The sequence below is a fragment of the Spea bombifrons genome, chromosome 8 (genome assembly GCF_027358695.1).
Source record: "Spea bombifrons isolate aSpeBom1 chromosome 8, aSpeBom1.2.pri, whole genome shotgun sequence".
NCBI lineage: Eukaryota > Metazoa > Chordata > Amphibia > Anura > Pelobatidae > Spea > Spea bombifrons.
In genome coordinates this window covers 29,173,355-29,189,852 of record NC_071094.1, presented here as the reverse complement: position 1 = coordinate 29,189,852, position 16,498 = coordinate 29,173,355, and the positions used below count along the sequence as shown (strand labels likewise).

Here is a 16,498-nt window from a genome sequence, read left to right as displayed (position 1 = left end):
GGAAATGATTTATTTAAGATGTCGAGTAGGGAAAGTCTTCACATGGCTACCCACAATTACAACTTCTGGGTCTGCAGATAAAATAATGATACTGGAACAATATATAATAAAACACAGTTATCTTTAATGCTACGGTACCTTATTGACTACAACACTGTAGTGTAAAAAAATAGGTTTCATAGGGAACAAACAACACCTGATAATCCAAATGCAAAATATACAGTGAGAGTAGAACGGCTGAAATATCAACCTTTTCACAGTCTACTCCGCTCTTTGCTTTGAAAATTGCAAGCACTGCTCTCCCAACAACGCACACGAGAAAAATAGCTTCTGTAAGTCTCCTTAAAAGTATAAGATGTTCTGGTGATCTGTGAATGTTTTCCGCATGACAGGAGAATAACCTGATCTTTTTGGGTAGGAGTGAGAATTCTGTACAGTTCCAGAAAGATGAGGCATTCAGAGGCTTTTCAAATACGCTGTGCACACTTAATGTTCAAAAATCTAAAATTTGATATTTACAAACATCTTGAGAACTTACTTTATGACATCACCAGGCATGTAACTACCAGTAAGCTCGTTTGAGCAGGGCCCTCCTCACCTGTTGTCTCTGTTAGTCAATTTGTTATGTTACATACTACTTGTTATGTCCTGTCTACCCATTGTACAGCGCTACGGAATTTGTTGGCGCTATATAAAACATTGGAGTCTCCTCTTAAACTCAAAGATAAGAAAACCAAGAGCGACAACTCATTTCAGGGTACCTCATCTTTGGTAAACCACACATTCCATCATGTTCAAACACCCATGAAGAGCCACGGTTTTATATCCATTAGTGCCGTTGACCGACCCTACTAATTGCAGAGAAAGTCAGCAATTAAAATGAACCCAAGGCTAAAACACATTGTAAGTAAGCCAATGCTTCATATTTTGAGACTGAAAAAAATTTATTGGTTTGCTGTAGAAAGCCCTAAAGGCTGAAGGCTCAAGTATTAGTGAAAAGTAGCACACGATTTAAAGAAAAAAAAAGAAAAAAAAGTCAAGGAAAAGCTGTACAAATATATATACACGCACAACGTTATTGGTACAAATGAACTGCGAAGAGAGTAAGACAGGTTAGAGGTTAAGAGTCATAAAATCCAATTTTCTATTGCTGTACATACAGCTGACACTTTAATTCCAGAATAGGTAACAACAAAATTATTAGTAACTAGGCTTGCCGACAATGACATGGGAATGCTATGCTGGGAAATGGTATGGACAGCAGTGTTTGTTAAAACCATTTGGTTGACCTGTCTTTGAATTTATTTAAAATCCGGTTTTGTTGCAATGTAAGCTTTTCAAGTAGTGAAGTTAAAAAAAAAAAAAAGGATTGTGCAATGGTTAACGGAGATCCGGCTGCATTTACTTTACTCGCAATTGGCTTTCAATAGATTTACACAGTGTACAGCAGTATTTATTTTCTAAAAATTATTAACGTGTAATAAGTGCGACAGCCAAAAATGTAGACACTGCAAGAAAGGCCATGTCACTTACCAGAACAATGCTTTGCAAGTTTAGTCCAGCAATAGTTAAAGATGTAACATCCTTTGTACGTTTATGGTAAATGCTTTCTGCGTTAACTCTTTCTGGGCCATTATGGTACATAAGTCATGCAGAGCAAAGCGTTTCCAGCATAAAAAAATAAATGAAAAATGAATGGAAAAAAAGTTAGAGCGGCTACATCCACTGCCTGGTCTGTTGGCAAATATGTTTTTTGTGGTTTGCTTCCAGATTCACAAATTCAGGACTGTATCAGTTGACTGTGTGTTGGGGGGGTTAATGCTCAGAACATATTTCTGTCCTAGCAATAGTTAACACGTGTTTAATAAGTACAGTGCCAAACTACAGTCGCATATGAATTCAGTGTATGAGATGTATAAAAGAACGTGTGACGGAGTAGACTTAAGGATTTTCTTTACCTTTCCAGCTAATAAATCCTCTGGGGCTAGACACTTGGTTTTGCTTGTTTACTATTGTCAATTCCTCAACGTAGTATAATTTCGGCAAAAACAGGCCCCGTAACCGAACAAAACCACTCTCTCCGTCGATTTATTCCATTGATATTAGGTCCACGGTATTCCCGTCCTCCCATGCCTTTTTATTTAAGATATGTTGCTTATCTGTCTAATTAAAAGCTATTACATAAAGACAACAATATTCTCTATTTGTGGGTCTTTTGCGGATCCATGTACAACAAGCCAGTATCAACACATACTAATAGCACAGCCTTAAAGATGTTGTCTCAATTGTCTTTAAATGAAGGTACGGGAAAATAATTCCATTCTAATTAACCTACGTTACTAAGCATAACGACCCCCATGATTCTACTTACATTGCAGCCATCATTTACGTTGCGTTACTATAAGGAATGCTGAACTACTTAAGAGTTTTAAGAGCCTGGGATATCTAACCGCTACCAATGTGCAATGGGGTAGAGATGCAAAAGATAAAGGGGGAAAAAATCCCTAGAACCCCCCATCTATATTAAAAAAAAAAAAAAAGTCATTAAGAAAATGTCTTTAGTAATACTGTAGATTTTTCAGTAGTAGCTACAGAAATATCAGCAGGCGTCACTTTTCACTGATTTTTTTTAAGGGTATTGTGAACTTTGCCAGCCATTATATTTAACCAGAAGAGTTTTGGTAAGTTAATGTCATGGACTGCTTAATTACACACGTTCATCATTAAAATTACATACAGAAAAGGAAACTTTTCAAAGTCATTATCATCATAAAGTCTGGGCGCACAATTAGCTCATACGTATGGCACCCTTCAGATTTCCAATGGTATTAGAACGTGTAAACACATCGAAAATATTAACCGGTATCATTCATGGTTATACTCTGTTTTAGGAGTTGGGACCCGCTTTCTTACTTCGATACCGGACCTCTGCAGTATAACAAATAATTGTAATTTGCTGTTCTACAAACTGTGTGATAGAAATCAGACCGTGGTGTAAATTGTTTTACAAGTCTACGTTACCAAGATTTTTGAAATAGATGTCCAATGACAAACCAATGTTAGCTATAAAGTGCGAGCATACAGTATCTCCAATCCATAAATACAGGAAAGAGCCTATTGTTACAAGCTAAAGCATACCGAAGGATGTGCGCTCAATCTGTAAAAAGGCTTGTGTCTTCTTTAAAATGAAAAAAGGGACAAAGATCTAAACCCAACTGCACCAGTCCTCCTCGAAAATCCTGCTCCTCCGGACGTTCAAGTAAATAGTAATACGTTTCCCTACTTTCAGGGTGCTGCTATAAACTATGCATATTAGGATGCCCCCTCCCAAAAGAAACCCACAAAAATTCTACTGATACTTATTAGGATGCAGTAATGGTATGCTTTAAAACAACAAATCTGAAAGCAGGTCACCTGAAAGTTTTCTATGGTCTTATTGTACACTATTTAAGCTTGCCCAAACCTTCAGTAAGATTCTGGTATTACAAATTCAAATTCAGTACTGCCGTCAGACGCATTTGGCTTAAACATGTTCTCATTGCTCTGCTGAAGAAATATATCGTCCCAGTTAACTGGCTTTGGTGAAGAGTTAGTGTTGTTCTCTTCAGATGCTGGTTCGGGTTTATCTGGGTCGATATCATACACAATTCCACCATCATTGATTACGGGGCTATTTTGTGAAGGATCTCCTATGCATCCATATTGCCTGATCTGCAATGTCTTACATGGATTGAGCCGATAAATCTTTGGATCTCTAGAAGGGTCCAGATTGTGAGCAGATCTAATATGTGAAGCCATAACCTGATAGTTTATAAAAGAACTTCCACAAGTCAAGCACTGGTATCTTCTCTCCCCAGTATGATGAATCTCGTGTTTTGTGCGATACTCTGCAAGAGGGAACACTCGCTCACAATAGCGACAAGGGTATTTTTTCTCCCAGGAATGGACATTAAAATGCCGTCGTAAGCTGGTCAGACATACATAGGATCGCTTGCACACAATACAAATGTAATACACTCTACCATCCACTATAAGCTCGTAGTGATCATCATGTTTCAGTTTCATTCGTTTTCGATTTGGGAATCCATCATCATCATCATCATCTTCAAGTTTGGATAACCCTTCTTCAGGATCATCCTTAATAGGAATCACAATGTCGTAAGTATCCTCCCCTATATTTGCATATACCTTACATCCTGTGGATAATCCTTCAATTTCAGGGGGCGTATCTAAAGTTATTATTTTTTTACCATCCAGAATATGCCTCGGCTCAGATTCTCTGTGAGAGTCCTTGTTACTTCCGGTGACGACATCTGAAATTTTTATTTTGAATTCACCAGGCTTTGAAGACGATTCTTGTGTGAAGGTCACAACGTGTTTCTTTTGCACTCCAGAGCCATCAAAGGACATGTTTTTCTGTGTGGCAGAAGACACAGGACTAACGATGCCATTGCCATCAAGAGTTTCTTCTGTTTTAGGCAGGATCTTAACACTTTGTTGTGGCTTTGGAACAGTTGAGCTGGCAGAGGTTGTCGCAGTAGGAGAAGAGTTAAGGGGAGCCTGGTTTGGATCAGCCGTACCGGACTGAGATCCACTGGATGGCTGCGGACTTGAAGTTGTATTACCAGAGGCAGCAGGCTTTTGAGGTGTCCCTGTGGGTGTAATAATGATCTGGTTTACAGGTTTAGTGTTCTGTATTAATTGTGCTTGGTCAGATGATGGTGTTTTTGAATCTTGGGACTGGTCACTAGATGGAGATGCTATACTCTGTGCAGCTTCTTTTTTCTCAAGAGCTGCCTGCTTAGCACTCACTATCTCTGAGCAGAAGATCACATCATCATCTGAATCTTCATCTTCAGATACGTTTTTCTTCTCCTTATACTTATCTCCAGATAAAGAAAATGCTTCTGAAATTATAGGCATGTCACCACCATCTACACCTTGATTTGCCAGTGAGCTTCTTGATGAACTGCCTCCGTTTTTTTTCGGTTCACACAACTTTCCATCGGCGTCAGACTGTGTATCGGCGCTGCCATCTTTAACTCCGTCAGTCATGCTTTTAACATGTGACAGTGTGAGCCCAAGCTCCGCAATAAATGGGACTCCCAGTAGCTTTCCGGATTTAATCAGCTCCTCCAACATATCGCACTTTACGCGAACAATTTTTGCACTGTAAATATAGTTAAGGATTTCTGCAAATATGTCCGCCCTGACAAAATTTAGTTCAACGACCTGACCAGCAACACAGAAAAGCTGGTGGAAATAAGTGCTACAGGCAGAAAGTATATTTTTATGAGCTCTAAATTTCCGATCTTCAACAATGACAGTTACATCGCAGAAGAGTCCCTGCATACGTTGGTAATTTAAAGTTTCGAGCAGGCTACCGGAGTATTGGGTATCTGTTGCCGTAATCACTTTTTTCCCCTCCATGCCTGCAAGTAAACAAAGAACACCGTTTCAGTCTACATGAAATAATGGTACCGGCAACATCAGCTGATCAGAAACTGATAGAAAAGCTGCAATCTAAACTGCATCGTAAGTAACAATTCATTAATAGAAACATAGAAAGCGACGGCAGGTAAGAAGCATTCGGCCCTTCCAGTCTGCCCAACAACGTGGCAGTAATGATTTGATTAAAAGGAAAGAAACACTTGTTTGTTAGATATAGGGGAGGCACACTTGTGTTTTTGTAACACCGGTGCCCATGCCCGCATTGTATTAGTTGTGGTTTCTGGTTGACCAACCTAGAACCGATATACAATAACAACTCTTTATATCCCCCCCTTTCCTCAAAAAGCTAGAACAGTATTATTATTAGTTGTCATGTATAAGTTCTCTGTGTTAAATTATTATAGTCATTTTGCTTTTTACATTTATTGGTAAAGGGGGGGAAAAAAAAAAAAGTTATGAAATCCCCCCCGATTGCATTTTAAACCTTTGAATGGACCTCCAGAGCTTCTCTCCCTTTTTCCTTGTTTTATAGTCAGAGCCCAACCTAATACATAAATATTATATGAGCTGTAAAGTCAAACATTGTTTTTCATATTAACTTTACCAACAAATGGTAGACTGGTACCGTAGATGATGTAGGGTTACGCCACCTTTTTATACCTGGGTGAATATTCATTGGTTCATTAAGATATTCATAGATTTATTCTCTATGCATGCCAATCTAATAATAAATGGAATGAAAATGGGAGATTTACATATAAACTATATACATATATATTATAATCAACTAAGACATCAAATATAACTTGACGAATTATATCACTTATTTCTGCGGTATAAAAACTTGCGGGTTAACCCCTCAACGATGTTCTCAGGACCATGAGATCTGTAGCCCCCAAGGTGTCCTTTTAATCACTATATACCTGCATGCTGACACGCTGATGTACCAATAGATCGGTTGCAAGCGCACATGGGCTTTTATTTTGTCTTGGTTGGCACCGTATGGGTTAAAAATGTACTATTACCCTAACTTCCCTGAATGCAACACTTCTGATTTTATTTCTGCATTTAGTTGTAAATGCCTCCTAGAAACAGTCACGTAAGTTTTTTTTTTTTTTAAGGAAACGCTTGCCGCGCGACATGAAAACAGGTACTTATAGGCCGTTACCCCAGGAACTGAAATGATAAGTTATGGTCAATTTTCATTGCGTATTAAAGCGCTCAACGAATGTTTTGTCGAACTGGAAAAGCCCCTTTAATTACAGGCAAAGCGCGTGCAAACAGATGTACAGAATGCCCCGGCAGCACAACCGCCAGGTCAAGATTTGTGGGAACTCTGTAAGTTCCTCCGACCCGCTTAATGCTTAAAACCGAGATTAAAGAGTTTCGACACAGCCATGATAGACTAAACTTTCCACACCAAAGCAGTGGATTTCAGTTCATTTACTAAGCGGATGTAAAGCATCCCCTTACATCACAATCTTAGCATAAGGTTCTCACCTCCTGGCGTGTCTCTATGTGTTAATGTATATTTGTTACGTATGTGTGTTAACTGCGCCATTTAAATTGTACAGCGCTGCATAATTCGTTGGCGCTTAATAAATAAAAGCTAATAATAAGGTGTATGTATTTTCTTTTTCAGAGATCGGTCGTAAATTCAATCAGATTTCAAGCTACTTGCAACTCGGTTCATTATATTCCAATAACGGCCAATTATACCGATTCCCAAAGCGCACTAAAACAGTTAGCGTGGCGTTTCAGGAAGAAGCCGGCTGCGCCTCCCACAGTGTAATGTTTACGAGCCGGCATCTGACCTGCTTTCTGCTCACTTTGTGTCTTTCTCAATCACCTTTATCTGTTCTCATACTCTTAGGCTTGCCTAGAAACATGTAAATGTATGTATGTATGTATGTAATATATATATACATATATATATATATATATATATATATATATATAGTGAGATTGACGTCATGCTGGGGTCCTTTATGGCGACTTGTGATGGGTAGTGGTGAGGAATATTCTAGAAGGAATACATCTGTAAGACACACCAAAAGAATAAAACTGGCTTAACTTGCAGCACAGAATGATTATCAGCTACTATGATGGTAATATACAGACACCTGTTTATTTTTTCTTTGTAAATCTGGTTTTAGTTATTGGTCCACGTTTATAAGCTCAGGTTGCAAAAGAATGTATTTCTACAAACAGGTGGAAATCAGTTAAGGCCACCCAGCACAATTAAATAAATTTAGCCCGTATCCCTAGTTACGTATAACCTCATCCATATAAAGATAGGAACCCAAAGCTCTTCAGAATCAGTGAAAGGTTACATGGTGATACGTGAACAATGTGATATTAGTCTCATTATTTATTTAGCGCTTCCTACAATACATACATTCAAAGGGTATAATAAATAAAGCTCAGCTTACTAGGCATTAACGGCGGCCATGCAGCTCTGTGGCGATCCGATGACTAGCTAACAAGTCAACTATACGCTGTCATAGCCTTACGCCTCGTAATTAACAGAACAGACACTGAAACAACATTTCAGTAACTGCTTTGAGCATAATGTCAACCCTCATACACATATAATCAGAACTATACAGTCAGGCATTACGTATCATGCAGCACTATGGAATATGATAGCGATATATCAATCAACTAATTAAAAAGTTGGCTGCGTCAGACTGAGAATGCCGGATCAAAAGGGAAATACGTCAATATTATCAGCATGAAGCATTTCAAAGGAAGACTATGTGTTTGTGGGTGAATGGATACTGATGAAGAAGAACTAGATAATGAAGCCCCCAGTACCACAGACACATGGGACGGGATGAGATGTGGTATCCACGCTACCGTAAACAATAGTGTCGCCTGCCATGGGTTCTGTATCATTTTGCAACAATGCACGGAATGTACTCACAACCAAACTTTTTAAACCTAAATGGCTAATCTTGGTAAAATGCCAATGAAGTTGATTCAAGGACATAAAGTAAAGTTGCCTTTAGGGCGATATGCTGGTTATCAATTATATTCACCGGTTTTGCTGTTAATTTACCTTTAAAAGCCATTGCTAAGCTCTTGCATGTGAAAACAATGAGATGACACACACTGTTACTCGGTTACCCAAATCTGTCTTATTAAAGAGTTGATGGCTAATGGTGTCAAAGTATTTGCAGAGAAAAGAAAAAATGATTATTAGAAATAAAGAACACTGGGATGCTGGCGAGACAAAAAGTACACAATCTCACATCATAGTTTGGCATATGCATAAAATCCCCACTTAAGCAGGAAAAAAACCCACAATAAGAAAAAAAAGGTAATGTTTCATCAATGGATGAAACATTTGGATCTGTCCAGCATATTAATGCTGAACAAAAAAGAACCCAGGGCCCACCCAACTCCTTAAGTCAGAAAAGACTTCATTGTGCTGTCTCTTTGGCACATGCAGCCTATCACCTCCTCCCCAAAATGCCTAAGGAGCCAGCACTGCAGAGGCTTTTACTGCAATCAGATCCCAAATCTGTGAACTCAGCCAATTATTCTTCCAACGCCCAGGTCCACACGCACCATTCGACTCTCTGAAGACTTTGTTATGATGCCTCATGTCCAGATGCTATACGGCATCGCATCAGCACCATCTCATTACATTGACTTGGAATCGCCCCGCTGCAGATTCCCAACCAATGCTTTCAATGAAAAGTATTACTGACATTTCACAAACTCCACTCATCACAAAAGACACGTGATCTGCATAAGGTGTGTAATAACCGCAGAGCCCACTCATCTCATTGCCCTACTCTTGCCATCCCACCGAGGCCTAGAGGGAGCAACCGAGCCAACAGCCACATAGAAAAGGCCTCTCCTACGCTGCAAACAATAACAGCCAGGGTTCATGGCCTGAGCACACCGTCTAGCGAGCATCAGTTTCCCTGACATGGATATTTAAAGATGGCGGAAGCAGGGGGGATCACAAAAGGAGAATGAACCGGGCTTCCTGGTTGCGCTGACGCGTACAGGCCCGGGGTAAGCTACCTGGCGTAGCAACCTTTCCTGGGGGAGGTAAAGGCCCCGTCCCAGATGAAGCAGGAGTTAAGCACACCCAAATAAACACCGCGTTGAGTATATGCAATTTACCTGGTGTCCCCGGGGCCACCCGGTGCCTCGGCTTCCGCAGACAACGAATGAAGCGGCGAACACTAGATCCTCCTGCAAACTCCGCTTGCCGCGTGTAATAGCAGACAGCAAACAGCAGAGGGCCACCCACTCCGCCCGAGGAGTTCCACGAACTTTTCGGATACGATCGTCAGTTTCCGTACGAAGGCGGGTCGACACCAAACAACGCGAGACGCTACCTTCGGGAACGCCCATTTTCGCTTCCAAAACTGCATGGTCCACCTTTGCAACAAACTTTATTGTCAACTGTCACAAAAAAAAGTTTCATCGTTTGAAGTAGTTACGTTAAAACGAGGTTAACCGGTTAAACGAGTATTTTGTTTTAAAGCGTATTGTGTCGAAGAACGGAATTTATAAAGAAGCTCATGAAAGATTAGCGTGCTTCCTTTGTTATACAGTGGATTCCCATAATGCAATACGTTCCCAAATACCATAGAAAGGGAGAAATGGAGTGAGCGTCCCTTGATGCATTGAGATGTATTCTATTGGCTGCTGTGCTTCTTATAAATGGTTGATGGTTGCTGCGCAACTGTATTGAGTGACATTTCCTACACAAATAGCTCTGCATTATGTAAGTGGGAATGTGTCTAAAAAGAATTGAAACCACAACTACCTTATTACACACAACCAGCATTATGAACTGTATTTAAAAAAAATATATATATATATGGAGAGTTATAAGTGGAGCATAACATTGTGTCAAAGAATTTTCTGAATAGAAATATTATTTGTTGTATTTTATATTTTGCATGTATGTTACACAAGTTACCGTATTTGCTCGACTATAAGACGACCCTGATTATAAGACGACCCCCCAAATCTGAATATTAATTTAGGAAAAAAAGAAAAAGCCTGAATATAAGATGACCCTATGGGAAAAAAGCTTTACCAGTAAATGTTAATTCATCTAAACTATTTTTTTTTAATAAAAGCTATGATTGAGAAAAATATTTTGGTTTTATTTCCTTCTATTTTCCAACCTGCCCCCCAGTTATGCACATCTGCCCCTGAAATGCCTTATACCCCCTATATGCCACTGTGCCCCATGATATGCCTTTTAACCCTATATGCCACTGTGCCCCATGATATGCCTTTTGACCACCTATGTGTGGTCTCACCACTCTGCCTCCAGAAATGCCTTATACCCCTATATGCCACTCTGGCATTTAGAGGGTTAAAAGGCATATTATGGGGAAGAGTGGCATATAGGGAGGTTTAAGGCATTCAGGAGGCAGAGTGGCGTATAGAGGGTTAAAAAGGCATTTCTGGAGGCAGCGTGGCATTAAGGGGTTAAAAGGCATTTCACAGAGCACTCTGCCTCCAGAAATGCCTTATGCCCCCATTTAACACTCCCCCGCCCCCACCAAACTTACCGGTGTTTCTGACATGTCCCTGTCATGTAGCCGGGGCAGCGTTTAGATCAAATAAGAAGCCAACTTTGTTGTGTGAATTAGAAGATTGCTGAATGAGACGTTAATTTGAGCCATTGGTTTAGCACTATGATTGTTAAATAGTGTTCTGCATCCCTAGAGGTCACAACAGTGTGTATATAAACAGCAAAAAGTGTGTATAAATTAAACTGTAAATAAAATAGAATTTTCTTCTTTGTGTTTCAGCACTGAACGCTTCCCGCCTCCACTGCCCCAAAGAAGAGATAGCGTCTATCTTCCGGAGGATAGACCTTATAGGTTCTATTATTTTACATGTACAACTATATATTTGTTAGTTACACAGTTTCTGTTTTATCGAACGGTGGTGGCAAGGCGTTCTGCAGTCAGTTACCCAGTAATCGTAATTGTACTTTCTAATCAACAATAAATTACCTAGATACTTTGCTCGTCATTTCTGTTTCTCTCATTCTCTTTTCCCTTCTTCTCATTCTCCCCTAGATCCATTTTAACCCCTTTACACAGGAGAAAAGTATAGTTAAAATGATACCATTTATTGGCTAACTGAGAGTTTCATTGTGAGCTTTCGAGACCAAGTTGTTAGGTCCCTTCCTCAGGCATTAATGGAGCTAAAACAGAATTTTCTAAATACAAAAGCACAATTCACACGTTAACAAAGACTTCAGGTAAACACAGATTCACAGAAAGAATTCAGATATTCCAAATGGCACATGGGGGAAGTATTACAAGATTTGGAAAAAAAACCACTATTTGTGCTTATTTTCCCATAACATGCAGAAAAAAAGCAAGAAAACATAAAAACATTGGGTATTTCTAAACTCAGGACAAATAGCAGAATCTATTTAGCAGGTTTTTTGTTATTAGCTTTTATAGATGAGTAAAAGATTTTTCAAGTAAAAGTCAAAAAAGTCCTTTTTCGCTGTATTTTATACTATTTTTTTTTAGTAAATGGTATAATACAATCAAAATAATGACATCTAAAGAAAGCCCTTCTTATCCTAAGAAAAATAATATACAACTTTTGTGGGTTCAGTAAACAGGAAAGAAGAGAATTACAGCTAAACACAAGCAGCGCAGAAATGTTAAACAGCCATTGTCATGAAGGGAACAAAAAAATTATGACATCTGGAGGCGCACTTGCACCCAGACACAAGCATCACACATGCTAACAGACACACACATGCCAAAGACATATGTTCACACACTAAAATACCCTCCGCACACACTCTCACAAGCATACCCAGACACTGAAACTAACATCCCCAGACACACATGCTAACATGCTCAAAGACACATGTTCACGCACTAAAATACTAACATACACCAACATACCCACACACAAAAATATAACAGACAAAGACACATCTGCACACACTGACAAACCCACACACAAATTTACTGACACACCCAGACACATGTTCATACACTTGCATACCCACACACAGGGATGGACTAACATAGCCAGACACACACTAACATACCTAGGCAGAAGCATGTTCACACACAAATATACCCAGGCAGACACACAAGCATTAGCAGGCAGATACTAACATACGTCTGCAGGCAGACTCTAAGATACACACACACGCTAAAATACCCAGACACTAACATGCATACGTAGGTAGACACACATACATACCCAGGCAAACACTAACATACTCAGCCAGACTCTAACATGCATACCCACACATATTTAGGGATGGTGAGAGGGAGATCTATGGTCTCCCTGCTCCTCGAGTGGATCTACGTGGGGGCCTCCTCTGCCCACATAACCCTAACGTAGATTTGCCCTCTAGGCTGACGCCTATCTTGCCTATAGGTAGTGCTGCCCCTGGTTATTGGTGTTTCAGGAAGTGTTTAAGGAATTTAAAGAAACAGTTTTGTTCTCACTACAATTGTCCTTTAAATTCGTTTTTTGTATTCTCCTCTTTCACCGCTAGATGGCACTGTTGGTTTACTTTTGTAATGTATTATTTGTAACCTCCCATGCTCATTTTTTCCATTCTATTTTATTTCACCCAGAGAGCAGTGACCGATATTATTTCTCACTGTACCAATTAACTGAACCAAATGTAAAGTAAGTGTAAAAGTAAATGGAAATATCTATTAATTACAGTTACAGTACTGTCATATGTGTGCAGTTTCTGCACTTGATATGCGTGACTGTATATTAAGGATTAATAAAACATCCATGGCCCGCCACACCTTCAGCCTATATTTCTTATTCACTGTTTAACCCATTATACAGTGCTGGAGAATGTGTCGACACCATGTAAATAAAAGGTAATTATTAGGGTTTGGGGGCACATAATCACAAACACCCTTTCTTGCTTACTGTATAGCAGAACATGCACACTGCAGTTACAATTTTTCAGATAGTCAGGGCTACAAATATCTCTTAAACGTATATATTAACTCTGTTTCCATCCACCTTGTTAATGCAATATGTTTTTATTGAGACTTTCAGAAAAAATAATTTTACATAGGTACAGAAAGAAAAAGTATAATCCACCTTGTTATAGTTTATTATGTGTTGTGGATTATTTAATTTTATAAGAAGAAATGTAGAAAATTGTATTTGAGCTTTTCTCAATAATATAGGATTATCTGGAAGAGGAATACCTGGCAACAATATTAGACAAACTGCTTAGACAGTCATTGCTCTTTAACAGAACTGTTTTGTCTTCTTCCAGCCCTCCAAACAATAATACAGTTCACCCTCTCTAACCCGCCACCAAAGTGACTGACACTGACGTAACTATAGGGGTCCCGGTGCGACCTCTGCGACCCCTTCTTTCTATCTTCTTGTACCGATTAAAGATTGTTTGCAAAGGGCCCTTCTGACCTGGACCGCATCGATCCAGGTTGGAACTATTTTGAACTGGCACGGGGAGACTGGAGCGTATCGGGGTCATGTGACCCCTCGGTGAAACCGAGACCGCCTGCACAGTGTGCGCTAGCAGCCAGAGGTAAAGCTGCAGGAGCGGTGAAAGGCAAGTGGGGGTGGGAGCTAGGATATATGTATATGTGTTTTTTTTAAATATATATATATATATATATATATATGGATGTGCACTTGTGTATGTGTGTGTCTGTGTGAAAGCATGCATGTGTACTTGTGTGTATGTGTCTGTGTGAGCAAGCATGGGTACTTCTGTGTGTGTGTGTATGAGCATGGGTATGTAATTGTGTAAGTGGAGTGTGTAAGATAGAGTGCATGTTAGAGAGTATGAGTAAGTGTGTTATTTGTGTTAGTGTGTTTAAATATGTTGTATGTTGGAAGGGGGGGGCAAAGAAGGCACAGACCAGTTGTGTGGGGGCAATGATGGCACATTGCAAATGAAAAAGTGAAGTAACTGGCATTAATTGTGCCAGTCGATAGTGACCTACCTAAATATACTACTATTTGCTTTGGGTAATAAGGCTCCTGTGAGCCTAACATTACTTCTTAAACCCTTTCCACAAATAATATGTACAAATTTCAAGTTGCAGTTGTCAAGACAAACATTCATATCATGTTTTGAAAAAATTAATTGATTAGGCATTTTATTCACAATTAGTCACAGTTAAACATATATATTTTAAATGACGTTGCTCACATCCTTGCACAAATGATCAAAGAAGTAACCCTTTTATATTCAACATTTTTTTCCATCAACATGCTCTTTCAGACATTTTTTTGTGCATCACTCAATATGGTAACTGCATTCCTTATTCCTAAATACCGTATTTGCTCGATTATAAGACGAGGTTTTTTCCAGAGCAAATGCTCTGAAAAATACCCCTCGTCTTATACTCGAGGTCATCTTCTAATCAGACCTCATTCTGCTGGGGCCGTGCTGCTTACCGGGCTTTGGTCGTGAGCAGCGTCTCTGCTTCTAGCAGCAGGAGAACAGGAAGCTAGCAAAGTCCTCACATAACTCTACCTCCCCTCTCCTTCCTCTGGGGGCGGGGCCAGAGAAGTTGCTCGCACAGCTGGGCCCCTGCAGAAGTGTGCGAGTGGGAGATCTGCAGTTCAGGTAAGGGGGTCGGGGAGGGTTTTTGAGTATGTGTGATTAATGGAATGAATGAGTATTTAAATGTTTGTGAATGAGTGTGTGTGTGATAGCATGGATGTGTAAGGGGGGTGGTGGTGGTAGCATGGCACAGGGAGGCTGTAATCACACTACTATCATCCCCAGGTTCCAGCATGTACTGGCTGCCTTGGCTTGATAGGAGTGTGATTGCTGTTAGCATATATATACCTCCAGAAATGCATTTTAACCCCCTATATGCCACTCAGCCCCATGATATGCCTTTTAACCCCCTATAAGGCATATCATGGGGCAGAGGGGCATATAGGGGGTTAAAAGGCATATCATGGGGCACAGTGGCATATAGGAGGATATAAGACATTTCTGGAGGCAGAGTGGCATATAGAGGGTTAAAAGGCACATCATGGGGCAGAGTGGCAAATAGGGGGGTATAAGGCATTTCTGGGGGCAGAGTGGCAAGCCTGGGGACAGATGTGCATAACTGGGGAGGCAGGTTGGCAAATAAAAGGAAATAAAAAATAAATATTTTTCTCAATCATAGCTTTTATTAAATAAGAAAAAATAGTTTACATGAATTAATATTTACTAGTAAAACTTTTTTCCTATAGGGTAGTCTTATATTCAGGCTTTTTGTTTTTTCCCTAAATTAATATTTTGATTTTGGGGGGTCGTCTTATAATCAGGGTCGTCTTATAATCGAGCAAGTACGGTAGTTTTATGAAATATAAAGAGTTAGTCACTGAAAGAGAGTGATTCTAATTTTGAATCGTTGGAACTGTTAGAGGCTCTTTGGGTGTCTTCCGTTGCAGTCACTAGGTCATTGCTTTGTGAGCCAGTCCTGGATCTCTTTCGCCGGCCCAACAATCTCTTGCACTGCCATCGTAGCTCTTTGTTCATACAGAAAAGAATGATGGGATTGGTGAAAATGGGCAAATCAAACAAAAATTCCGATGCTGTTTCCAAGCAAATGTTCTTGTCTGCTATTAGAGGTAGGATTCCTCCTTGAATAAAAAGAAAACATTTATTAACAATGAATTGAACACTTTGCTCTAAACAAGCTGGATCCACATTAAACAACAGATGTATACGCAGTAAAACAACTCATAAACTGCTTAATAGACTGTTCCATTGGTTGCTGTGGTAATAACAATCATTTTAAAGCTTTGTATCAGTACTTTTGAAACCTCCTTAAAAAAACAAACATACCTGTTATCAAAACCACACGGCTTCCAATACTGATGCGTGCCATATTAAGTTTGTAGAAATTGTATAATATTTGCCTATATGCTTTTTAGTTTGTAAAGAAACACACATTTCTAGCAGTATATTTCCTATGTCTGTACATCATAGAAGTTCTTTGCATCCAGAAAGTTTCAGCAAAATACGTTACAGGCAAAGCATTGAATAGATGTACTAGTTTAGTTC

General features: G+C 39.6%; 1 protein-coding gene across 1 annotated transcript; it reads right to left on the bottom strand.

Moving 5' to 3' along the window:
- Positions 1–3,359: 3,359 nt before the first annotated feature.
- Positions 3,360–9,799, bottom strand: ZBTB33 (zinc finger and BTB domain containing 33). Its single transcript, XM_053472669.1, has 2 exons — positions 9,592–9,799; positions 3,360–5,432 (listed from the first exon to the last, which is right to left on the bottom strand). The coding sequence occupies exon 2, from the start codon at positions 5,428–5,430 to the stop codon at positions 3,466–3,468; it is 1,965 nt and encodes a 654-aa protein (XP_053328644.1). The 5' UTR covers positions 5,431–5,432; positions 9,592–9,799; the 3' UTR covers positions 3,360–3,465.
- Positions 9,800–16,498: the final 6,699 nt, after the last annotated feature.

Bases quoted from the DNA above. Each gene is read 5' to 3' on its own strand.
- ZBTB33 (XM_053472669.1), bottom strand. From the start codon at position 5,430: ATGGAGGGGAAAAAAGTGATTACGGCAACAGATACCCAATACTCCGGT.